This window comes from Vanessa tameamea, chromosome 8, assembly GCF_037043105.1.
Source record: "Vanessa tameamea isolate UH-Manoa-2023 chromosome 8, ilVanTame1 primary haplotype, whole genome shotgun sequence".
Classification (NCBI taxonomy): domain Eukaryota; kingdom Metazoa; phylum Arthropoda; class Insecta; order Lepidoptera; family Nymphalidae; genus Vanessa; species Vanessa tameamea.
Window position 1 is genome coordinate 6241145 of NC_087316.1, and position 25869 is coordinate 6267013.

At 31.3% G+C, this 25869-nt stretch overlaps 4 protein-coding genes across 7 annotated transcripts; 2 read left to right on the forward strand and 2 right to left on the reverse strand.

The window, feature by feature from the left end:
• Positions 1-767: 767 nt before the first annotated feature.
• On the reverse strand, positions 768-5697 carry LOC113400098 (mitochondrial Rho GTPase). 3 transcript variants are annotated; one of them, XM_026639502.2, is made up of 12 exons: positions 5317-5697; positions 5023-5231; positions 4787-4939; positions 4588-4719; positions 4308-4504; positions 4027-4216; positions 3286-3421; positions 3059-3189; positions 2639-2866; positions 2273-2466; positions 1367-1405; positions 768-1078 (listed from the first exon to the last, which is right to left on the reverse strand). In XM_026639502.2, the coding sequence occupies exons 1-12, from the start codon at positions 5507-5509 to the stop codon at positions 952-954; spliced, it is 1929 nt and encodes a 642-aa protein (XP_026495287.1). In that variant the 5' UTR covers positions 5510-5697; the 3' UTR covers positions 768-951. The 3 variants fall into 3 exon arrangements, with proteins under 3 accessions (XP_026495287.1, XP_026495286.1, XP_064071640.1); XM_026639501.2 differs by lacking the exon at positions 1367-1405 and having other exon boundaries at positions 5317-5695; XM_064215570.1 differs by lacking the exon at positions 1367-1405 and having other exon boundaries at positions 2264-2466; positions 5317-5695.
• A 364-nt stretch (positions 5698-6061) lies between these two features.
• Positions 6062-11446, forward strand: LOC113400096 (DNA-directed RNA polymerase III subunit RPC2). Its single transcript, XM_026639497.2, has 11 exons — positions 6062-6240; positions 6386-6717; positions 6843-6955; positions 7079-7254; positions 7336-7523; positions 7599-7983; positions 8075-8438; positions 8511-8969; positions 9147-9941; positions 10022-10322; positions 11067-11446. Exons 1-11 carry the CDS (start codon positions 6169-6171, stop codon positions 11281-11283), a joined length of 3402 nt encoding a protein of 1133 aa, XP_026495282.2. The 5' UTR covers positions 6062-6168; the 3' UTR covers positions 11284-11446.
• Positions 11447-11864: 418 nt separating this feature from the next.
• LOC113399865 (sphingomyelin phosphodiesterase 4) lies at positions 11865-17626 on the reverse strand. The gene is made up of 13 exons (XM_026639128.2): positions 17455-17626; positions 17067-17366; positions 16890-16992; positions 15799-16015; positions 15432-15606; positions 15052-15344; positions 14673-14853; positions 14271-14383; positions 13952-14169; positions 13523-13653; positions 12917-13027; positions 12702-12824; positions 11865-12228 (listed from the first exon to the last, which is right to left on the reverse strand). Exons 1-13 carry the CDS (start codon positions 17470-17472, stop codon positions 11902-11904), a joined length of 2310 nt encoding a protein of 769 aa, XP_026494913.2. The 5' UTR covers positions 17473-17626; the 3' UTR covers positions 11865-11901.
• Positions 17627-18370: 744 nt separating this feature from the next.
• Positions 18371-21756, forward strand: LOC113399866 (tRNA-dihydrouridine(16/17) synthase [NAD(P)(+)]-like). 2 transcript variants are annotated; one of them, XM_026639129.2, is made up of 7 exons: positions 18371-18664; positions 18736-18895; positions 18996-19191; positions 19625-19873; positions 19941-20196; positions 20954-21130; positions 21309-21754. In XM_026639129.2, exons 1-7 carry the CDS (start codon positions 18449-18451, stop codon positions 21459-21461), a joined length of 1407 nt encoding a protein of 468 aa, XP_026494914.2. In that variant the 5' UTR covers positions 18371-18448; the 3' UTR covers positions 21462-21754. The 2 variants fall into 2 exon arrangements, with proteins under 2 accessions (XP_026494914.2, XP_026494915.2); XM_026639130.2 differs by having other exon boundaries at positions 18398-18664; positions 18755-18895; positions 21309-21756.
• The last annotated feature ends 4113 nt before the right edge of the window (positions 21757-25869 follow it).

Genomic DNA, 25869 nt, shown 5'->3' on the forward strand with positions numbered 1-25869 from the left:
TGCGTATATTACAGCGTACAGATGCTCGTGTAGATTTTCCAGCAATGATTTCCTTCACCGCTGAGCACAAAATGAATTATAAACAATAATAAAAAAGCATATGACAATTTGGTGGTGCTGGTAAGGATTTGAACCCACACTCACCGGTTAAGATGCACATTCTAAACACTGAGCAACCGCGGTTCTTATAGTTTGATTTTAAATATGTATATAAATAAAGTATTACATTTCACTATACTATAGACGTTTAAAAGCGACGACAACGCTAACACCAATGAGTGGTGGGTACGAATTAATGACGTGCCCCCAGCATTTGCCATCAGCAACTTAAATGACGATTTATTTAATCGTCTTATTTTTACATAGGTACATATTGGAAATTGTGTTATGTTTACCTCTAATGTTTCAGTTCTAACGGCTTGGCCATATAACACATTCGTTTGATAAACAAATGTTACATTAGACACTAACATAGCTGTCATGAAAGAAAAAACATGTTGTATGTTATGAAGTTCATACAACCTTTGTCCTCTAGTATTCGTAAAACTATTTAATTAATTATATTTATCTATTTTCTCTCTCCTCTTTATATTTTATTTCATATGTAAACTATTTTTTGCTGTTTTAATTCCCATGTGATTGTTAATAACAGTTGTCATTTAATCATTCTCAAACGTAATTTTATTTCATGACGTCTTTTATTTATTACATAATTTATAGAGAAGGCAACTTCATGACAAGTCTTATTATAGTTAAAATAAAAGATCTTTTAAATTAAAACATTTTATTTACAACAAAAAAGTAATAATAATTTATGAACGCATTGCATTACATGTCTTTGGTTTGTATTGGATACTCATAAGATCTACTTATTTAAAGATATTTCTCACGTATCACACGCCTATATTATTAATTGGCAAGTTTCAATATATCCAATACATATGTCAAAATCTACCGTCGTTGGAAATTCAACATCTTGAGAAGCATGAAGCCCATAATAGTCGCTGCGGCAACCCCGATACCAGCTTTCCACCACGACGAGTTCTCTCCCGCCAAACTCGCAAAATGCTTTAGATGCCTGAAAAGCAAAACTTGTTATTGACGTAAGTGAGCAGTGTTAAACTAAAATTTTAATTCTATTAACATTATTTAAAAAAAAAGATAAATTTTATATGATTTGTTAAGTACTTCTCCTTAGTTAAAAGGGAGTTGCCTTTTTATGAATAATGTCTTTTCATATATTAGTATTATATATTATAATTTAAAAGATTGTACTGAAATGTAAATTGAAATTAATTACAAAATGAATGCATTTTATGTAGCATCTTTATAGAAATTTAGACTTGAAAATTATAGTAATACCAACCTGTGTTTGCTGAATAAAATCCAAGCAGCTTGAAATTGACTGACCAAGATACAATTAAAATAACAGGTTAAAAGTATTAACACATAATTATGTCCTATTTAAATTAAGCATCACAGCAAATATTCGATATAGCTCGATGAATAAGTTTACCTTTAAAAAAATATGCAAAATATGATTTTACTTTTGACAGACCTCCATTCATCGGTTATTGTCGTCTGTGGTCTTTGGAGATTTCTTTCTATTTTTAAAGGTGAATGAGTTATTTATTTTACAGACACAAGGGATCTAAAAATATTAGAGGTCGTGGTCAACGGAGCTTTAATAGTACTAAAGTCTAGGAGATGACAGAGGTGACCACTGACCTTTAGATTTTCCTGATCATCTTTATGCTTTATAATTTAAAAAATACCGTAATGGAATACCCCCGAATTTATAAGACCTACCATTGTGCGATATTAACAATATCACAGTGGTAATTTTTTATATTCACCAAAACTGCATTGATAATATTTTTTATAATCGAAGTTATCAACTTAAATAACATTACTTTTAAATTTAAATATTTATTACGAATTGTAAACATTGTTAAATTAAACAGTGACCAATTTAATTTCCCGATCAACGTTCTAAATATTGATAAGATACAAATGATCACTGACTAAAGTTTTTTTTTTTATAATAAAATATTGTTTGACAATGGATTGATATAATAATTATATTAATTATAATAGACATTTAAATTTTATAAATTAAACTTCAACATAGGCGACTTAAACATTTGTGAAATTTCCTTTTTTATATATATCTAAATTAGCTTCCTAACTAACCAAATTCCTCTTACACACCGAATCATTAAAAATATAAATCTATTGCAAAATGTGTTTTATGTACGTAGACAATACTTACGGAAATGCAGCCATAGTCGCCAACTTAACAAAAACATCGTGCTTGTTCTCTTTGATATTAAAAAATTGCGGAGGTAGAAGTTGATATTTGTTACAAAACACGTCCGGTTGTAAAATATATTCCTGTCTCATCATTATATTTTCACCTTTAGTTCCAACAATTAAAACAGGAATGTGACTTTCAGCAAAATATTTCTAGAATAAGAAAAAAAATATTTAAAGATTTTTTTTTTATTTTAATTTAGAAATATATGATACAGCTAGAAACATGAGACAAGCACACTGGAAGTGAGATTATGAAACAAATTCGGTAAAATATCTCTAGAAATATATCACAAAGAAACAACAAGTTCTGGTATATACTCACAATATATATTCTAGCAATATATTCAAATGATCTAGTGGCGGCGATATCATAAACGAGGCAAGCCACGTCACAGTTAACTTCGTGAGGCTGCAGTGGATCCGACACGCGGGTTATGGGAATCTCCCTCAGAACTAAATACTTTTCTTGTCCATACACGAGCACTGTGTTTATGCAACAATTATTTTCCGTGTTATTGTCACCTCTTTCGTACGTAGTTGGTTTTATTTTCTGCAATAAATTATGTTGTAGCTACGACTTATTGATGAAATAAATGAAAGCTGAACTTGAAGACAGAGGCTATGACAAAGAAACCGATCAGACTCTTATTTTGTATATAAAACTAGACATGAACCTAAGCAATCAGGTAGTAGAACTTGAATTCACATTTTTATATTTAAATAATAATTATTAAATACATACCTTATGTGCTATGCCTAAAAAACTTCGACATATGGATGTTTTGCCACATGATCTTGGACCAATAATATGGCACTGGTATACATTTCGACTTGACTGTTTTTTAGCAATATCAACTTTCTTATCTCGGGTAACTGAAAAGAAACATAAGCTATAAGCTAGTATCAGTTTCACTTTAGGGTAATGCTAACCAATAATACATTATAATAGCTATTTGTTTTGATACTTACTATGTATGGCTGATTTTTGGGTATCATTTTCAAGAAAATTGTAGCCTAAATAAGCTAAGTAAGCACTTGTACTCTGCAAATCATGTAACGTCATTAAAGTCCAACGACACATCCAGCCTTGTAGAGTTAGAAAACCCTGAAAGCAAATATTTTAATTCTAAAACATCTTATTTCTATTCAAAACATTTACAAATATTGATACCTATCTTACGCTTCTGTAGTGGGTTTCAGATATAACATAAAACGATTCAAAAAAATAAAATGGTTCAAATGATTTTAACCTTGATTAACTAGTACTCTTTGTATAAAATATCAACAATGCATAACTTAGTTCAACATGCATGCAATCTATGAATGATGAAATAAGTTATTAAGTGTGCAATCAGTTTTAGGCTTCATATTTTTTATAGGTCTACTTTTCTGTCTCAGTTACCAACTCTTACACATTAAAGTATACAGCTGAACAACAAAAACATTTTATTGATGACATTAACTTATTTCGTTAAATTAGCCACCTAGCTGATATGTGGATATTGTGAATGGATTACCATAATTAAACTGATCAGCCATATTGCACTAAACATGTACTAAACAATGTTTATAAAAAATGCCATTGCATTTTAGATACCTTAAAAAGTGTAAAAAATATACCTGGTGAAAAAATACTTATGGTAACATACAGGTCTTATTCACAATAATATTTGAATTCTTCATTGTGAATATTTATTCACAAGTAAGTACCTTATCATTAGTTGGGACTGTATAACGTAAGTTGTGCCACGGTATATGGGGACAGCAAGAAAAAACATTCTTTATTTCAGTTGGATTTAGCATACCATCCCTGTCTCGATCATATTTTTCAAATAATTGTGTTAAAAATTGCTGCCCTTTATAAGAAAGCTCTGTAGAGCATCCTACAGGAACTTTTATGCTGTAAAATAAATTAAACATAAACCTTTTATGATATACAACTTTGAAAAAAATGTTAAGACATTATGACAAATTAGTAATTACAAACATACTTAGCATATAAATAACTATGCATCAATTCTAAGCTTTCATCATAACCAAATTTACGTAGGACTGTCCAGGTTGTCTCATTTCTCCCTCTTTGTATAAACAGACAATGCAAGAAAATGAATCCCTTCATAGTAATACATTCATTCTCTATACCTCCAGCTATATTTTGTGCAATTACTGATTTTACTTCATCTAAAACCTGAAATATCATTAAAAAAAAAAATCTTGAATTGTAATATTTACATTTTTTTACCATAAAGAGATCTATATTTTTATTCATACCTGTAATTGTAAAGGTGTATCAAAACATTTCTTTTGAAATATTGTTATTTCATAATCATCTAATACACCATCTCCATCAATGTCACAAATTTTAAATATTCTTGTTAGAGCTTTTTTACATCTTTCTGTAAGCTAAAATTAAATAATTTGTAACATATAATTCAGTATAAATAAAAACAATATTAATTATTTACTGTACCTCCTGTTCTTCTATTGAGTAAATAGGATGAATTGGGTGTAATACTGCTTTTTGTGCATTATAGAACATTTCTGAAACATTTGTTAGGGTTTTTGCTGAACATTCTATGCACCTGTCTACCTCCGGGTATTCCTCAGCAATGTCCCAGATGTTCTAAAATGTTATATATATATATAATATTATTTGATATTGAAGGGCTAATATTACATATAAACTCTAATGAAATACAAACTTACATCAATGATGGAATAATCTATTAGATCTATTTTGTTTCCAACGAGAATAACAGGTTTCCGGTAATCATCTGGGCAGTTGTCTCTTACAAAGGGTAACCAATAAGAAGCAACTTTATTTAAGGTTTCTTGTCTATCCACCGAAAAAACTATACATATAACATGTGCTTTTTCAATCTCTTCCGCAACTTGTTCAATAGTTTGTTCGGTTACTTTAAAAAAAAGGGGTGTTAGATACATATCATGATCGCATATTCATAAATTATTACAAATAGTCTACATTTGTCATGTACTTACGACATACATCGACGATGTTCGTCGGTACTTGCTCTGGGGTAACATCAGCAGGGATTGTTATTTCTTCTGCTTTAGGGGGCACATTTTCTGCAAATTCTTCAGTAACCAGTGAGAGTATTAATGATGTTTTACCCACTGATGGTTCACCAAGCAAGATAATCCGAACTGTTCGGGGAATGGTTTCATAAACCATTTTGAATTTCGTTTTACAGATTTTTCAAGTCATTATGTAAATGTTTTTGAATACAAGACTCTCATGTCCGATTTGTATTTCACTTTTTATTGTTTTCTTAAAAACTAGGTACAATATAAATTAGCCAAAACTCAAAAGCCGATTTCAGATTTTATAATCACATAGATAAAAAAATATCTCTTGATATAAAACAGATAAAATCACATAATATCCTCTAGAGTTCTCTATGACCTACTCGACACTCGTAAAACATTATCTCATTACATTGCCATGATATTATTATTTCATAGCTTCAGCTATTATAAAAATATTGGTATCACAATTGGATAATCATAAATAGTAATTTATAAATTTAGAGATTGAGATCTATAACATTATCTCAAAAAAATCAGCAACATTAACTGTACAAAAACGTGATAATTTTCGCACGTGTCGAATCTGTCAGCATATTTATATTATCATAAATGTATAATCTGTCTATGCCATACTTTTTACCGATCGTCAATGTCAAAAAGCAATTGTCAAATCAAAACAAATTTCAATATTTCAAAACATCTTGGAAATCACAAAATGAAAAATAATGAAACGTGGTTTTACTGACTGATACCAATTGAAATAAAATATTTAAATATTCCTTTAATTAATATGTTAGTACAATTATGGGGGAAATAAATAAACACCCCGAATGGGATACTGCAAAAGGTCTAAGAGAGCCGATAAAAACTCTAGAGGTTAGGGTTTTTAATATTGACTTAAAATTAAGATTCATATTTTTGTTATAAAATTCATAAAATATTAACAACAAAATCGCTGTTAACAATGAGATTATATTTAGATAAATTTAAAAATCGTTATCGATCTTAAATTTGCTTACAGGACAAATGGAAACTTGTTCCATCATTTCTTCAAATAAAGGGATTGGTTAAACAGCATATTGATTCATTCAATTATTTTATTAATGTCGAAATTAAGAAAATCGTCCAAGCAAATGAGAAAGTGTTCTGTGATTCAGATCCTTTGTTCTACATAAAATATTTGAATGCCTATGTAGGTACACCTGACTTAGAAGAAGGATTCAATGTAACTAAACCCACTACTCCTCATGAGTGTAGGCTTAGAGACATGACATATTCAGCACCAATCACAGTTGATATTGAATATATTAGAGGGAATCAAAGAGTCATTAAAAATAAACAGTTAATTGGGAGGTAAGATCATGAAATGATGTATTATACATAGATATATTTGTAACAAGAGCAATTATGACTTATAACTTTTCACTCTGAAATTTAATGATGTCTGAGTCTTTACTTTGAATCATAAAATATTCTAGGATGCCATTGATGTTACGGTCTTCTAATTGTGTTTTAACAAACAAATCAGATTTTGAATTATCACAATTGAACGAGTGTCCCCATGATCCTGGTGGTTACTTCATTATTAGAGGTACAAATTATATTCAATTAATTTTATTCTCTAAATTTTGTTTTAATTGATCATTATTTGATGAAAATCATAAAAATCTGTTGCATAGTGAATAACACAAAAAAAATGTTATACTCTTCTTAGGGCAAGAGAAAGTTATTTTAATTCAGGAACAGCTGTCTCGGAACCGAATGATTGTGGATGAGTTTAAAGGAGCAATTCAATGTCAAGTTACAAGTTCGACACATGAAAAAAAAACTAGAACAAATGTTATTGTGAAAAATGGAAAATATGTCCTCAGACACAATGCCTTATCTGATGTATGTTAAAAAGATTATATTACTCCTTGAATTTCAATAATATTTATAAATTTTAGATTCAATGTATTATGTAATTTGCAGGATATACCAATAGCAATAGCCTTTAAAGCTATGGGTATTTGTAGTGATCAAGAAATAATGCAACTTGTGGGTACTGATGATGCTATTGTAAAGAAAATGGCTCCATGTATAATGGATTGCCATAATTTGAAGATTTTTACTCAAAACCAAGCATTATCTCACATTGGCAGTAAACTTAAAGTGAAACGGTATTATTCCCATTTATTTATATATTACTACAACTATATATTTGTATTATCACTAAATATATTTTTCTTTTCAAGATTTCAGACTCCTAATGCTAAGTTCAGGACTCCTGTTGATGAAGCAAGAGATCTTTTAGCAACCACAATACTTGCCCATGTGACTGTAGAAAATTACAATTTCTATGTAAAAGCTATTTACTTGGCAATTATGGTAAAAAGAGTTATTGAAGCAGAAAATAGTAAAGCTGCTATTGATGATCCAGATTACTATGGCAATAAAAGACTCGAGTTAGCTGGGTCATTATTGGCTCTTATGTTTGAAGATTTATTCAAAAGATTCAACTGGGAATTAAAGTCCATAGCAGACAAAATTATACCGAAAGTAAAAGCAGCGCCATTTGACGTGGTGAAACATATGAGGCCAGATTTAATTGCTAATGGCCTCTTTACAGCTATATCTAGTGTTAGTAGTCCTTTATTTTAATAATAATGTAGTATAGCAATATAATATAATAGGTCTAGAAAAATTGATTTATTGCATTAAATATTTTTAGGGAAATTGGACTATCAAGAGATTTAAAATGGAAAGACATGGAGTCACACAGGTTCTAAGTCGACTCAGTTATATTTCAGCTTTGGGTATGATGACAAGAGTTAACTCACAGTTTGAGAAAACCAGAAAAGTTTCTGGGCCACGTTCCCTACAACCATCACAATGGGGCATGCTGTGTCCATCAGATACCCCTGAAGGGGAAGCATGTGGTCTTGTTAAAAATCTAGCACTTATGACGCATATAACAACAGAGTGTTCTGAGGAACCTATATCAAGGTTGGCTTGTAATGCTGGTGTGGAGGATGTCAAATTACTAGGAGGTGAAGAAATTAATCATCCAGCAGTTTATATGGTGTTTCTTAATGGTAAGTTCTACAACAAGTTATATTTTTTTAAATTATAAAATCTATTAAGTAATAATAAGTAATAATTTTCAGGTAATATATTAGGTGTAACTAGACAATACAAAAAGCTTATAAAAATTTTTAGAATGTTTCGACGCCGTGGTTTAATATCAGCTTTTGTATCCATTTACCCAAATCATAATCAAAGAACAGTTTATATATGCAGTGATGGTGGTAGACTGTGCCGTCCATATATTATAGTAGAAAAAGGATATCCGCTAGTCCAGCAATCTCATATAAACGAACTAAACAGAGGAATTAGGAAGTTCCAAGACTTTCTCTCAGATGGTCTTATTGAATACTTAGATGTTAATGAAGAGAATGACAGCCACATTGCAACTATTGAAGCAGAAATTGATCCCTATGTCACTACTCATCTGGAAGTTGAACCTTTTACAATTTTGGGTGTCTGTGCTGGCCTTGTACCCTATCCTCATCACAATCAGAGCCCTAGAAACACCTACCAGTGTGCTATGGGAAAACAAGCTATGGGTATGTGATCTGTCTGTAAATAAAATATTTATATGAAATAATATGAAACTTTCAAAAGGCAAGTCTTAAGACTTTTTTAATGACAGTAAATTATAAAAATATATACATACATATATGCTAGAGACAACATTTTCATTATTCTCTTAACTATATAATCATGATGTTTCTTACTTTCAGGCACAATTGGTTATAATCAAAAGAATAGAATAGACACATTGATGTACAATTTAGTTTATCCACAATGTCCTATGGTAAAAACTAGAACAATAGAATTAACTAACTTCGACAAATTACCGGCCGGTCAGAACGCGACCGTAGCAGTAATGAGTTACAGTGGCTATGATATAGAAGACGCTTTAATTTTAAATAGAGCTTCTATCGACCGCGGTTATGGTCGGTGTCTGGTTTATAAAAGTGCAAAAACGATAATGAAACGTTACAGTAATCAAACATCGGATAGAATCCTAGGTCCATCTAGAGATGCTAATACAGGGAAAGTTATAAAAGCGCACGAAGTATTAGATACGGATGGTATAGCTGCTCCAGGAGAAATGGTCGAAAATCGACAAGTTTTGATCAATAAACAAATGCCGCCAGCTACCTTGAACCCGATCAGTCAAGGTCAACCGCAACAAATAGATTATAAAGATGTCCCAGTCACATATAAGGGCCCAGTTGAATCTTACATCGAAAAAGTAATGGTGTCTTCAAACTCGGAAGATGCGTTTCTTATTAAAATATTACTAAGACAAACCAGAGTCCCAGAAATAGGTGATAAATTCAGTTCCCGCCATGGACAAAAGGGAGTAACGGGGTTAATTGTACAACAAGAAGATATGCCTTTTAATGACCGTGGAATCTGTCCAGACATGATTATGAATCCCCACGGATTTCCGTCAAGAATGACCGTTGGCAAAACTATCGAACTTTTAGCAGGAAAAGCTGGATTGATGGAGGGAAAGTTCCATTATGGTATGTTCCAAATCTTCATCTTCGCATCATGAAAATTACCGCTTTCTGATGCAATGAATATAAAATAATATATTATTTAGGTACGGCTTTCGGTGGATCTAAAGTTCGAGACGTGTGCGGAGAGTTAGAGAAGCATGGCTACAATTACCACGGGAAGGACATATTTTACTCGGGCCTAACGGGGGAGCCGCTGGAGGCATACATCTACTCCGGGCCTGTGTACTACCAGAAGCTGAAGCACATGGTGCAGGACAAGATGCACGCGCGCGCACGCGGCCCGCGCGCCGTGCTCACGCGCCAGCCCACCGAGGGCCGCTCGCGCGACGGCGGCCTGCGCCTCGGGGAGATGGAGCGGGACTGTCTCATCGGCTACGGAGCCAGGTGACTCATATCTACCAGCGTTCGTTCGATCGTATCGATTGGCCAACGTTCTACTTACTATGCTCAAGATCGTAACGTAACATATTAATGTAAGGGAAAATTTACTATATTATTTACACAAATTGACAAAAAAGAACCCGCTGAGTTTCTTTCACCGGTTATTCTCAGGTCAGAGGGAGGTAGTATTTTATTTGGCAAACAATAAGCGTACATAATAACATAATCAGCCTGTAAATTTCCCACTGCTGGGCTAAGGCCTCCTCTCCCGTTGAGGAGAAGGTATGGAGCATATTCCACCACGCTGCTCCAATGAGCGTAATGCTTCTATATTGAATATAGGAATTTAATTTGTTTTTATGATTGTATTGATAGAGCAGACTCCGCAAGAGACATACGTCTCTTGGGGAGTCGAAACATTCTCGGCATGTCTAATGGTGAAGTAACTCTATTATGTAACATAAAACTCGAAACTTAGGCAGAACACCGCAACATTGACCATAATCATAATAAAATTAATAGGATATGCATCAAATAAGTATCAAAATGGCGTATCACCGTACGTCGGTTACGTTACTAAGTTTCAGAGGAGAGATACGAAGTGAATTTCTTACAGACCACACTTCTGGTCCGGATTTGAGGGAATACACTATGCTAACTTTGCTAGGCGTTAGATATACAATTACAGATGACTTATGGAATAATACTTTTGTATTGCAAAAGGTAACAATACTAAATCTGTCCCAGCATGCTGCTGATGGAGCGGCTGATGCTGGCGTCGGACGCGTTCAGCGCAGACATCTGCGGCGCGTGCGGGCGCCTGGCGAGCCGCGCGTGGTGCCACGCGTGCCGCTCCTCCGCCGCCGTGTCCGCCGTGGAGATGCCCTATGCGTGCAAGCTGCTCTTCCAGGAGCTAGCCGCGATGAACATCGTGCCTAAACTAACTCTTAAGAAGTACTGTTAGGGTTGAAGACGGGATTCCGGATTAAGTTATTTGAACTCAATCGATTTGTAATCTTGAAATAATCTGTGAGAATAATGAATGCTAAGTCTTAACTTGGCTGAGGTACGCACTCTTGAAATATGAAATACATTGAATATACTTTAAATAAATGTTTTTGTATCAAGTGTGATTTTTATTTTAAAAATGAATATTTAGTATGTCTGTATTTTTACAAGTCTGCCAAAAAATGCAGTGAGTTTCTTTATTCTACCATAACTTTTTAATGGCTGAACAGATTTGGATGTATCAGGTATCGTTAGAATCCTTACATCCCCCGAGTGGTACTGGTTATTAATTAAATCATCCATTTGGGGCAGTTGCGTTTTTAATTTAACGGTGAATACTTTTGTCCGCCTACTTGCTTTAGGGTAAAATGTATATTAGTAACAAGTTTTTATATAAGTAATAGTTAAAAAAGTCATTCTCAATGAGATAATCTATCAGATGTTATTAAATTATGTAGGGAATTTATTATTAAAGTTTTTCAGTCGCAATATCACTGAAAAACTTATATATCAATATATTATAAAGTAAATACAAAATTCAAAAATAAAAAAATGATTTATTATTCTTATTATATTAATCTTTTATAATTCTCAATATCTTTAAAGATGCTCGACACAATACAAAAAAGGACCATAGCATAATAAGGAAAAATACATACATAATACCACTATATGAAAATAGTCTAAACAAAATATAACCTAAGCTTATCCACACAACAAACTTGTGTGATCCGAGACGTCGCAGGGACAACCTTGGAGGTAGTTCTTGATTAATAATATTCTGGTGGTAGCTTGCATCCTTAACATATGTGTGTATTGTGACAGGTTTCTGTAGTATTTCACGTGAAACATATCCCCAAAAGTCATTTCGTCTCCATAACATTGAAAATTCTTCCCCATACTGAAAATAATGTATTGTGATAAATAAATCACGTTTATATGCAAGCAAAAACATTATTAAGTCAATACAGAAATTAAATTACAAGTTTGTTACCGACTGGTGTTTAAGTTTTATCATCGTTAGAATAGATTAAATGTATACAGTTTAATCTATACTAACGGGAGTACCTATGGAGACTATTTCTTTGTAATGCGTAAGTAACTACTAAACAGTATTACAAAACGTATGTTAGAAAAGCGCTTTTCGGTTAATTTGTGAGTAGCATTATTTTATAAGTAGCAGTTTCGTCAGCTTTAAATTGAAACTAGTGATGTCTCAACTTGAATTTCATTTTCTTGTTTTAAATATAATCTAAAATGGACGTAAGGCACATTCGCAACTCAGCATGTTAATACACGATCATTTATTATTATTATTTAAACATACGAAAATATATGATTTTATTTTATTTGAATAGTTATCAAAACACTCACCATATCATTAAGCCTGGAAGCTATTTGATACAACATTCTTACTAAAATTGTATTTTCAAAAGACATTATGGGCATGAGATCTGGATCGCCCATGTACTGAACTCCGGTTGGCGTGTTTCGAAGCTAAAATTTTAATAAAGAATAACATTAAAAATATATATATATATATACATTGAACAAGTTATGTTTTTTAAATTGTATAATATTTAACTTACTTTTTGAGCGATAGAAAGAGTAAAGTTGTTTGTTGAATTTGCAAAAGAAGAATGCTCAATAGAATTGTCCAGCAATTCAGTTTCTAGTGGCAGTAACATGTTCTCACTAACCTGAAAAAGTACATGAATTTACAACTATCATGATTTTCACCTGATCGATTTCGTATATTTCTTCACTCTCACGATCACAAAAGGACGGTAAATCCGATAGGATCAAAAAAAATATGACCAATAGCTTTACATTGTCTTCTGAGGCACTGTCATCCAAACTCCAGGTTATTAGAATTTCTCGACAAAAACCCAATAGCTTTTAATTAGCCCGACATTGGGTTTGCCTTCGGAAAGTGAGGCATTGTAAAATACAATATGTATAGTATATTTTAATTATACAAATATGTATAGTATTTTATATTATTTTTAAATAAAATGTATGTAATCTATTGATACAGGTGTGCAGGCGAAAGATATCCCGTGACGCCCGCCGAAATGACGGAGAGGGTGCTGCTGGTATTATAGTAGGTTTTCCGGTGAACTAGGGCATGCTAGGTGTCTTGGGCACCGGCGAGTTCCACATATATAGCGTGATCAAAAAATAGATGTGCTTACTCCAAAAATATTTGTAAAGTAATGGATGCAACTAGTCAAATAGTTAGGAACTTTTTTATATTCTTCCAACAATGCTGCCTCTTCTTCAGTATTCCCCATCATCAGCCATTGTTTCAAGGAACTCCAAAAACCTATGAAATTTATTATTTTTCTATTATAAATACTAAATGAATTTGAGTAGTTTTCATGCCAATCTTTGATATGAGGTCCTGTACAGTAGATGTCATTTGATCTATATGTATATATATCTCTATCATTATATTATGGTAAGTACAAATTAGTATCTAAAATGATTAAGGCTATGTGTTGCAAAATTTTGCACAATCATTGTAACAAAATCAAAACAGCTATTAATGTCATCAAAGTAGAAATTAAAAGTTAGTAACATTACTCTAAAGTATTAACTAGTTAATAACATTTTACACTAACCTTGGTTTTGCTGATTCAATTTATTTGAATAATTCTCTAAATTTTTGTCAGCAGTATGTTTTGCAGACAAAATTCTTTTGACAAATTCCAGCATAAAAATATTTTTATTTTCACTCCATATTGGGTCATATTCAAAAGTAGCTGCCATATTCAATTCTGAGATGGATTGTTTCGCTATGGCCACCCATTTGGATAAAGCAACCCCATTGTAAGTATAGCTGGTTGATTAGAGATTTTTATGTTTATTATTCAGAAAAAATATACTGTATTAATTGTTATTTATTGTTGTATAAGAATTATACATAACAATTAATATTACCTTTGATCAAGATTTACACCACTGTTGTCAGGACTTTGTAATCCAGATACGCTATCAGTAATAGCTTTCTCCAAGTTCATCAGTATGGGAACAAGATGTTGCTGGGAAAAGACCTAGAAAATATAAACATAATTGAAAATTGTTTTATTAGATATTATTTTAAGCAGTTTAAAAATAATAACACTACGGGCTCACTTTCAACCACCAGATTTAAACAGAGGAATAAAGTCAGAACAAAATTTAAGCAAAATATATAATAACATATGGTCAATAAATATTTTACAATTTTCTAATAAGTAAAATGCCAGTCACAAAATAAATTCCTCTCTTTTTTTGTTGTGAAAATATTTGTTACTATAACTCATATTAGAAATCAATAAGTACATGGTTATCAATAATTACCTTTCCCACTCGAAATAACATGACAGCATTTTTATAACTTGACAGATCCAGTCTTGTAAATCTTGGCAGAATCATTTGAAGAATACATGTGTAAGACGGAAAATTTTCGGCAATGAACTGTGTGAAACTGGCATCTAAAGAAGTATTTGTTTCGTCTTGGTTTCTTTGAGTACTAGGAAATCTTCAAGAAGAAGATATTAAAGGTGTTGATTATTTTTAATATAAAAATATCAACTTAATATTTATTAACAACAAAGGTTTTATTAAAAACTTGAAATAGAAGTAGCAATCATTACATCACTAGTAAACTTAGCAGAGATGTTATCAGCACTATGTTAATATTTACAAAAAAAAAACTAAAACTGTTTGGGTGATGTACCTGTCTTGTGTTATAGAATTATCTGTGTATCTCCATGGTTGTATTAAGCTTAGCCACAATTCCATTACTAGTCTGAAAGATGCATCTAGAGGCCAAGTCATAACTAAGTGTTTTACATAATGATATGCCCGTGAACACATAATTTGTCTTGCATATTTACGAAGTGTTGAAGATCTGATTGCAGGATCAGAGTTATACTTTGCAGAAAATGAATGTATATGTTTCACCAATACTCGAACAATTCTAACTCTTTCTGGGCTTGAGCTCATATTATGATAGGTCCTCTGATACATCTAAAAATTTAGATTAATTTTTAAAAATATTTAATATTACCACTTATTAGATTAGATGACTGTTAGATAAAATTATTTACAAGTTACCTCAATACTTCTATTATTGAAGGGTTCTACACTCATCCACAAATCAATAAATATTTGCAAAACTGTTTCTGACCTCCAGACTTCATTCCTTGATTGTGTCTGTGGTGAATTCACATGCTGATTACTTATACCCGACAGATCCGGCAACACTAACAATGATGGTGAACACAACGGTCTGAAAAAAAGATTTACAGGGATCTTTTAGTCTTATTAGCTAATTGTATTTGTTTAATTTAACATGTAAAATAGAAAGGTAAAAAAAATATTATATTACAATTTTTCTTGTCATAAATTAATTTAACATTTAAAAAAAAGATACAGTAATAATAAATATTATTTTAAATAGGTATTCACATTTTGTAAATACCTGTTTGCGGTTTGCAGGGGTGCAGCCATCGGAACCTTACCAGTATAATGTGGAATGTGTGGCAAAACAGAAACATTAGGATCAGATGGAAGAAAGTGCATCAAATAATCACAAGCTAGAGCAAAATATACACTATTCCAGTTGTCCCAAGAGCTTTTATTTTGATTATTGTTTATTAAGTATAATGCAAAATTAAAAATGTAATAATCAAAGGGATCTGTAATTTATCGTAGTAAGAAATTGTATTGATTTACTTATGTTTGATATAAGCAGTTGACACAGTAAATATGACAGATTTATTTTCCATAAATAAATAACTCAAATTCTACATAGCTTTTGTAAATTATATCATATGTTAAAAAGCTTACTAATCAGATGCAGTGATGTTTAGTAATACTCAGATTGCACAAGTTTTTGTGTAATGAATATAACCAAAATTTTAACTCAATGCCTCTAATCTACTTATTATACTCTCTTTATCAAATATTACTTCAAAGAAACTGAAAGAAACAAATTTAAAGCATAAATAATATATTTTATTAGACAGCCCTGTTTTAATCCAGGGTGAGGCATCTCACCGTTGATGGTCATGTTTTGGGCCATCATTTAAGTAAAAAAAATCATCACAATAGTACAACACTAGTTTTTTTTATAAACTTTTTAAATTTAATTTTAAATTAAAACTGTGTTATGAAATATTTCATGTCATATGTTAGTTGTCATAGACATTTCAGTGGAGCATGCTTGGGCTAGAACCCTCAATCATTGGCTAGGGTAACCACATTCTAACCTTGAATGTGTGCACTATTGAATTTAATTACTGGTAATACTGATTTAATTTCAATAAAATTCTGCCAAATGTGTATCCACCAAAGTGCATATAGTATCCACCAAACTGCATTGGAGCAGTGTGGTAGTTTTAGCTGCAAACATTCAGCTCAAAGTGAAAGGAGGCCTTATCCCAACAATGGAACATTAAATGGCTGTTATAGTTAAAATACGAATGCCTTAGCCAATTATTAATAACCATTGATGCATTACACAAGGTGATACCATTTATAAACAATAAGTAGAATAGTTTAAAAGGATACTCAATGCCAAAGCAACAATATTCATTGAATTAGAATCCATTGTAAGCATATCTGCATAAAATTGGGGACACCTACCCCTTTCAAGAGTCATCTGCAAGTCCAACTGAAAGCATAAGTGACAGCATAGAATAAAGAAGAGTTGTTGAAAACAAGCTTATTTTATATTTTTATACTTACTGGTAAGGTGTTTAATGGAAGATTGTACTTCAACTGAGGATCATATAATAATTTATAACACAAACGAAACATGGGTCCTTGCGGTTCTAGAAAACTTAGTAGAGCTTCAAATTCATATCTATTAGCTTCAAAAGTAATTTGTCGTAATCCCCAGCCGTTATGAAGAGGAGCAAATATATTATTTATAAGTTGAGGAAATAAAGCTTGTAAATCCTTATTTGGTCCAGTTTGATCAATGAGTCTAGTAAGCTCCATTAGTTTTTCTTGAAATGGTAAATTTAAGCAAGTATAGAATTGACTCTGAAATTTAAATATGCACATGAGTATTATTAAGTAATAATAAGTATAAGTACCAGTTAAAATTTAAGAAATGTAAGATTGAACTCACCATAATATCATGTGCCATTTTACTAAAGCCGGTAAAATATTTTGTCTTCTAGTACTAAACTACTAACTGTCTATCAAGTAACCGCGCTTAACCCTAAAATTTGTAATATATATTTTTAGTCAATTTTAACTCCTACACAATAAATTGCTTGTAAAATATTTAAAAACATATATATATTTTATATATTAAGGGTGAAAAAGTTACAACAACTAAAATAACACTTTAAATTTTTATTTGCTATTACTAGAAGTAGAAATGTCAAATGTTAATCCAATCAAATAAAGTTCACAGAGTATTAAAACTACATTAATACTAGTGAAATGGTCACACGTATTTAATGAGTTTTTAATGGCAGCTACACACGGCAACGATATTTCGTAGCTATTGATGCGTGTAAATGCAACTGCATGTAAGTGCAACTTCGGCAGATCAGTCGTGCACGGTGTACTGCACACAGTTGTTCTGCTCAAAGAACCCATTTAGAGTAAAATCGGTGCAAGAGCAGTAACGCTATGGATAATAATTTAGCTTATTTAATTAGGAGTTTTGTTAATTATTATCAATAAGGGACACTTACTAGATAGAACAAACGTAGATTATAATTTATATTCATAAATGACCAACCGTTATCCAATACTGAAATACTCATAAAACAAAAAACTTGTAAGTGACATTTGAGATTATTTTTTTTGTATTTTTTTATAAAAAAATAATGTAAGAGCAAATAATTACTTATCACCAAAAACTAAGAACCAACGACAAACTAATGGTGTAAAATTGTTGGATACCAAATTAATTGATAGATGGGTTAGGCTTGGTGAGTTTATCAATGTAAATGATAAATATGCAAATCATAAGACACTGTCTCAAGACAGTAAACTGTGGTCTATGTGTCTGTTTATTGTCTTGTCAAGTCACTTGTGTCATTTGTACTTTTTAAGGTTATTTACTACCTAAGTATTTACTATTAATCATATTTTTGGTTAAAAGTGAAATGGCCTCAGAGTGGTTTGAAAATATTGGGCGTCCACGTTTTGTGGTCGCGCCTATGGTCGACGCTAGCGAATTGGCCTGGAGATTATTATGTAGAAGACATAGTGCAACACTATGCTATACTCCTATGCTTCACAGTAATGTATTTACAAAAGACCCAAAGTATAGAAAAGAAAATTTTACTAGTTGTCCCGAAGATCGCCCTTTAATCGTTCAGGTACTTACAAAATCTTTCAGCTGTATTCGCTACTACGTTTATTTGCAATACCTGTATCCTTGTTTTAACAGTTCTGTGGTAATAATCCAGAAATAATGGCTACTGCTGCAAAATTCGTGGAAAAAGATTGTGATGCTATTGATATCAATCTTGGTTGTCCACAATCTATTGCAAAACGTGGTAGATATGGTTCATTTCTTCAAGATGATTGGCAGCTCTTGCATCAAATAGGTAAACTTGTCCTCAGCTTAATAAACAATTAAAAATTGCAATTAAAAAATGCAGATGTCTCATTGAAAATAAAACTTATTGAGCATTGTTTATGTTACAGTATCAGAAATGTCAAAAGCTGTTTCCATTCCAATTACATGTAAGGTGAGAATTTTTGAAAGTGTTGAAAAATCTGTAAAATATGCATTAATGTTACAAGAAGCTGGTTGCCAATTATTGACAGTCCATGGAAGAACTAGAGAGCAAAAAGGCCCTTTGACAGGTATAGCCAGTTGGCAGCATATTAAAGCTATTAGGTTGGTTTGTGCACTAAAATCGTCAAATATGTTTGATTAAATTAGAGCTTTGATTGTCTTATAATATTTTCCTAATTAATTTAAATGATACTAGGAATAGTTAAAGTATGCCATGTCATAGTATTATTTTAAATATTCCATTGTGAAAAATATTTTTGTTGCATCATAAAAACAAAATTTGTATTTTCTGAGAATAAATAAAATTAATACATTTTATTAAATTTTTAGCAAAGACAATCTTAAGTTATAGGCAGATTACTAACATAATATGTATAGTATAGTATAATATTTATATAAATATATAGATAACAAAAAGTATATCATATTCTTCATAATTTCTGACATAATTAAATTTTAATAATCAGGGCTCTACTGTCTTTTACTTTCTCCATATTAATGTTGTAATAATATATATATATATATATACTTTTAGGGAAGCCATATCTATACCCATGTTTGCGAATGGTAATATACAATGTTTACAAGATGCCCAAAGATGCTTGGATTACACAAATGTTGATGGCATTATGAGTGCTGAAGGTAATCTAACAAATCCTGCAATTTTTCAAGGAGTCAATCCAGTTACATGGGAAATGGCATTTGAGTATTTGGATTTAGTAGAGAAGTACCCATGCCCTACATCTTTTATAAGAGGCCATTTGTTCAAAATATTTCATAAAATGTAAGTACATCATATACAAAGTTGATCAATAACAACAAAATATAATTTAAGTATTCCATCCTTACAGTTTTACATTTGAAAAAAATAATGAGGAGAGACAATTACTGGCTACTGCACAAAATTTAGAAGATTTTAAAAGTGTTTGTATTAAAATAAAAGATAAATATTTACTCTATCATCAAGGTGAATTAAAATTTGATAACAATGAGGGAATAACAAGGATTGCATTTGATTTAATCTTGCCTCCTTGGCTATGTCAACCATATGTAAGAATATCACCAGAGGAACATACTCAAAAGATGGAGAGGCTTAGTAATAAACAGGTAACTGTTTTAAATGCTTCCTTTGAACTTGTAGGTAAACAAGACAAAAAAAGTGGATCTTTACAGGGATGTTATGGATATAGAGTTGTTGGCATATACACATCCAGAAATAGATAATATTTATGGAATACATATGTAATGTTTTCTTGTGTTTGTTTGTTTGTTTTTTTAAAGCGAAAAGCGTCATATAAGTATGTAAATAAAAGGAAAAAAAAAAGAATAAATATTTCAGCCATAAAATAGTTGAATTCATTCATTCATTTCATTCTACAAGTTAAGAGGATCTGAAGATCTTGGTATTGTTATAGCTATAGCATAAACCATCATGTGTTCTCTTTCTGGTCTAAAAAGATCATATTTCCATCAAAGTACTTAGTGTCTACTCTTTTATTTACTGTCTCTAAGTATTGAGTTGAGTATTTTACAATAAAAACATTATGATTAATATTACCAGTAATTCAGATGTTCTTACCTTGCTCTTAACTTTCATCTTCACTTGAAGATTTGATTGTCATGGCATCAGCATCTAAATTTGTGTCAAGTAATTTATGCAGGAGTTTGACAATTGCAAATTTGAATATTTACATAATCCCTGTTCCATATCAATAATCCTTGAATTGGATACTTTATTTTACAAGCCTAAAAATTAGACCATCTATTAAAAATTATAGGCTATAAATTGTTGTTGAAAGAATATTGTTTAATTTTTTACATTATTATTTATATATAATAAAATTTAATATTTTTCGTTTTCTAGAACAATAATAATGGCGAGAAAAGAGCAAGCAATGATATAGATGACGAAAAGATTTCTAGGAAAAAGATGAAAAAATTGAGAAAAATAATGAGAAGACCAGTGAAACCCGATCTCGAGCAACATAATAGAAGAACCATTTCTTCAATTTGTTTCAATAACACTTGTCCTAATCCTCTCGTAATATTTTTTTTATTCTAGACATTATTATGACTATTTAAGTATTTATCAATTATTTAGAAATACTACTCAAATTGCACAACTCAATAACTTCAGTTATAAAAACTTTTCAGTTAAATATAATAATTAATAAAAAGCGTGAAATAGAAAATATATTTTGATTTTATTGAATTTTCAGGGGGGCAAATGTGTTTATCAGTTGTGTAAAAAATGTTGTAAAAACAAATGTTATGAAGAAGACTTAGATTGCAAAGGGCATAGAATATTGGTACATACGCGACGTGAGATGGCAAAAAAGTTTGCTTTACAGAAAGATAAGGAAGTATGTTGAAGAAGCGCAGAGTATTTTAACATTTAAATTAATATTGGTGCCGATTCTATTGTACACAATCTTTTATTTAAAATTTTAAAACAGGAGTAAAAGTACTGTAGTACTTTGTTATATTGGACTTAAATGGAAATAAGAGACTATGAGAGTGCAATAGAGTCAGCGGCATTACTTTAGCAACCATTGTGACATTAAACATTTTTACATTTCCAAATAATTGTTTTTATAATTTTACGAATCATGTAAACTACTTTAGTACACTTTTTATTTAGTTAAAAATTAAATACAGCTCCATTAATCAATGTTTTCCAATCTTTACCATAATAATATCATCTTGTATATATAAATACTGTTCAAGAACTCATGTTTCATTGGTCAATAATAAATTTTAAACTCATCTCAAATTGACAAGGTTATTTTAAAATAAAATCATGGGACTTTGAAATTATTGTTTTTTTATTACAATAACAACCAAGAAAAAATATATAGGTATAATATTGTTTTTTCTGCATATAATAATGTGGAAGTACATCAATATAATTTCCTTGGCTGTATTACGTTTTTTCATATCTTTTTATAAGAAAGTGGTTTATGATACCTATAGGTTAAATTTAATATAATTAAACAACATTTTTGAGATTCAAAATTATTCTTAACTAAGTATATATATATGATTAGTTCTAAAGTCAAGCAATACTGAAAATAGTTCAATACATCATTTCAATGATCAGAATGTTGTGATATAATCATATGATCAAGAAGGAATAATCAAAATACGTTAAAATAAGTATATTATAGACAGTAAAATGCTTTTGTAAATCTTATTTTTTCTTTTGAACAAAAACTTTTTGACGAGAATATCCAGATTGGTGGATACACATGTGTCAACTAATAATTGAATTTATATTAAGTAACATTAGACACAAGTGGGTTTCTTCAACATGTTTACCTTCAACGCTAAGTACGAGATAAATAATAAACATATATTAAATTGCAATGTCTGTTAATGTCTTATTTAAGTTTTGACTTATTTTTGGTTTCTTAATGTTTGGAAAAGAATAATTTTGCAAACAATAATTAAATAGTGCAACGCCATAAATCTCCACAGGTTTTATATAACGAGGAAAGAGTATAGGCACCGTGCGTATCGCGATGCGCCTACTGTTGCGCCATCTCGCGGAACAGTGGTGACAATACGTAGACGCCCAGCTAACTGGCACCTTCCCAAATAGTATATGATTCATACGCACTTCGAGGTCATTATTAATCGAAAATAATTAACGTTATGACCTCGACGATAATCTAATTGTGGTTTTCAGTCAATCTATTTACATTTTTTTCGTGCAAAATCGATATCAAAAGGTAAGTAATGTGCCAAAAAAAATTAGAAATCCAACCCTTCCAAGTGAATGTGTTGCTGCTTATTATTGAATTGAATTTTAGGTAAAAAACTATTCGAAAGCAGGCATGTCTCCAACGTGAGAGAAATTATCGATGTAGATGGTAAACGTATCATCGAGGGAAAAGTTTTACCACAAATTAGGGTAACAAACCCTCCGTACGATGTTACGTTGAAGGTATATGAAAAAATTTTTTTTATTGTAAATTGTATTATTAAGATCTGATGCAAACGACACTAAATCATGAATTTTTACAGTTCTTCTTGACAATTATGTGCATCTGTTTGGCAGCCTACACTTATAGAAGTAGACGTCTCCCCAAATTCTTGCAACCCTGAAAAAGTCCCGATTTATAGTTTGCTTTTTTTCCATTGTATTCATATTTTTGAAGAAAGATATTTCTGAATTTCCACAAACCTGTTTCGACATTTTCTTGTACCTACTACAGCCTCCACGTGTACCTCCGATGGATTTGAAATCTTTCGTTTCCGGAGTCGATCACGTCGAGCAGCGGCTGCTTGTGATAAAGCCCTTTTTTTTATAGATTAGTGGAAAAATCGTTGGGAAATACGATGGGCTAATTTTGAGAAATAAATAATTAAATGTAATATTGAGTAAAATTTACTGACACTCGTCTCACAGCTTGTATCCACTTTTTCCTTCAGTCAATTTCATGGCTTTTTCTCGGAAACGAGTATAATCATTTATGTTTTTGCGTACATACATAACATTATCAAAAACAAATTGAGAAGCGACAGTCATTATTTTAATTTCTTTAAATTTACCTCTTAACGAATCTTTTGGGCCCAGGTTATAAATTGCACGAATAGCCCTCTTCTGCAGGACAAAAATGGTATTAATGTCAGCTGCATTACCCCAGAGTAGGATGCCATACGACATTATACTGTGGAAATAACTGAAATACACATCCACATCAGTCAAAAGTCTAATTTTTTTTACCGCATAGGCTGAAGAGCTGAGTCTATTTGCCAATTTATTTATATGGGGGCCCCATTGGAGCTTAGAGTCTACTCATAACTAGAGTCATACCAAGGAACTCTGTTGATTCTAAAACATCTTTAAAATCGTTTAAAAGTACACTCGTTTTGACACATCTTACATTGGGAGTAGTGAATTTAATACATTTTGTCTTTTTACTATTTAACATTAAATTATTAACACTAAACCAATTTACTATTTCAGAGAGAGCATTGTTCACATCGTCATATATTGAAAGACGTCTTTTTATTTTAAAAATTAAAGAAGTATCATCAGCAAACAATACTATCTCGAGTTTATCACCTAGGAGATGTGGCAGGTCATTTATATAAACAAGGAAGAGAAATGGTCCAAGAATTGATCCTTGAGGGACCCCCACAGTAACTGGAGTCCCGGGAGATCGCTTTCCATTTACATCAACCCTCTGAATCCGATTGCTCAGATACGAAATCAGAAGACTGAGTGCAGTGTCCCTAATTGCATAATGACGTAGCTTCCTGACCAAAGTTTCGTGTTGCACACAATCAAAGGCCTTAGATAAATCACAAAATATCCCTAAGGCATCCTGTGACTCCTCCCAGGCCTTGTAAATATTTTTAACGAGCTCAACAGCAGCGTCAGTTGTCGAGTGGCCCCTTGTAAATCCAAATTATTTCTTGTGTAGCAACTTGTTATTGTTAAAATGTACATTTGATTTAGTAATAACTTTTCAAAGATCTTGCTAAGAGTTGGTAGTACAGAGATGGGCCTATAGTTATTGGGGTCTGATGTACTACCTGACTTAAATATTGGTAATACTCTATTATGTTTCATGAGGTCAGGAAACACGCCACTAAGGAGACAATTATTAAATATAGTGACAAGGTAGGGTGCGATTACATCAATTATTGAATTGACTACCTTAACAGAGATCCCCCACAGATCGGCCGTTTTCTTAATATCTAGTGATCTGAAGGAACTTATTACATCATTTACACTTACTGTTTTAAATTTAAAACTAATATTACTTTCTTCCACATTGTTTTTTAATAATGATTCAGCAACGGTAGAAGAGGAATTTAATGAGTTAGTAGTCGAAAATGGAATGTCAGCAAAAATTTTTTCAAAAACAGTTGCAACATCCCGATCTGAGGAAAATAAATTGTTATCAATAGATAAGCTAAAGTCGGAGATGTTATTTTTGACTCTTCCAGTTTCGCAATTAATAATTTTCCATGTCATTTTAATTTTTTCAGGTGTGTCAATAATTTTTCATTTATATGCAATGATTTAGATGTATGACATACACGTTTGAATAGTTTAGAGTAGGCACTAACATAACTGATAAATGAAAAATACCGGTTGTATGATCTTTCACTATAAAGTTCATACAACCTCTGCCTACTCTTGTGAATTCCGACAGTCGCCCAATCATTAAATTTAAGAAAATTCCTAGAATTGACTGTCTTGTAAGTAAATATGGCATTAAAGTCTGTTTTAATATATTTTAAAAAATTGTTATAAAGCTCATTAGAATTATCATTTAATTGTAAATATGAGAGCTTTGCCATGATATTACTTCTGAACTTTTCAATTCGATACAAATTTACATTATAACGTAAGATCGATAAAATTCCATTAGAGTGTGGTGTTTTATTTAAAATCCACGGAGCCATTAATACAAGTTCTAAAAAAACTTATGAACCCCAGCTTCCTTTTGTATAATGCTTGCTTAAACGGTACAGAGAACGTTTTTGAGCAATGGTCATAAACGCATAATATATAATAAGATAGCGGAAAATATTATACATTTAACAAATTTAAAAAACTTATTACGACAAAATTCAAAAATAAAACCTGTTCATTCATTAAAGGAATACTTTTGGATAAAGACGCCTGAATAAACAATAAGTTATTTTGAATACTAACATAATTAATTGTAAATCTGATTATTTAAAATAGCAACTATGTGAGTTCCGTTTTGTTTCGCTGAAGGCTTCGAAACGGTAGCGGAGTTAAAATATTGATACATA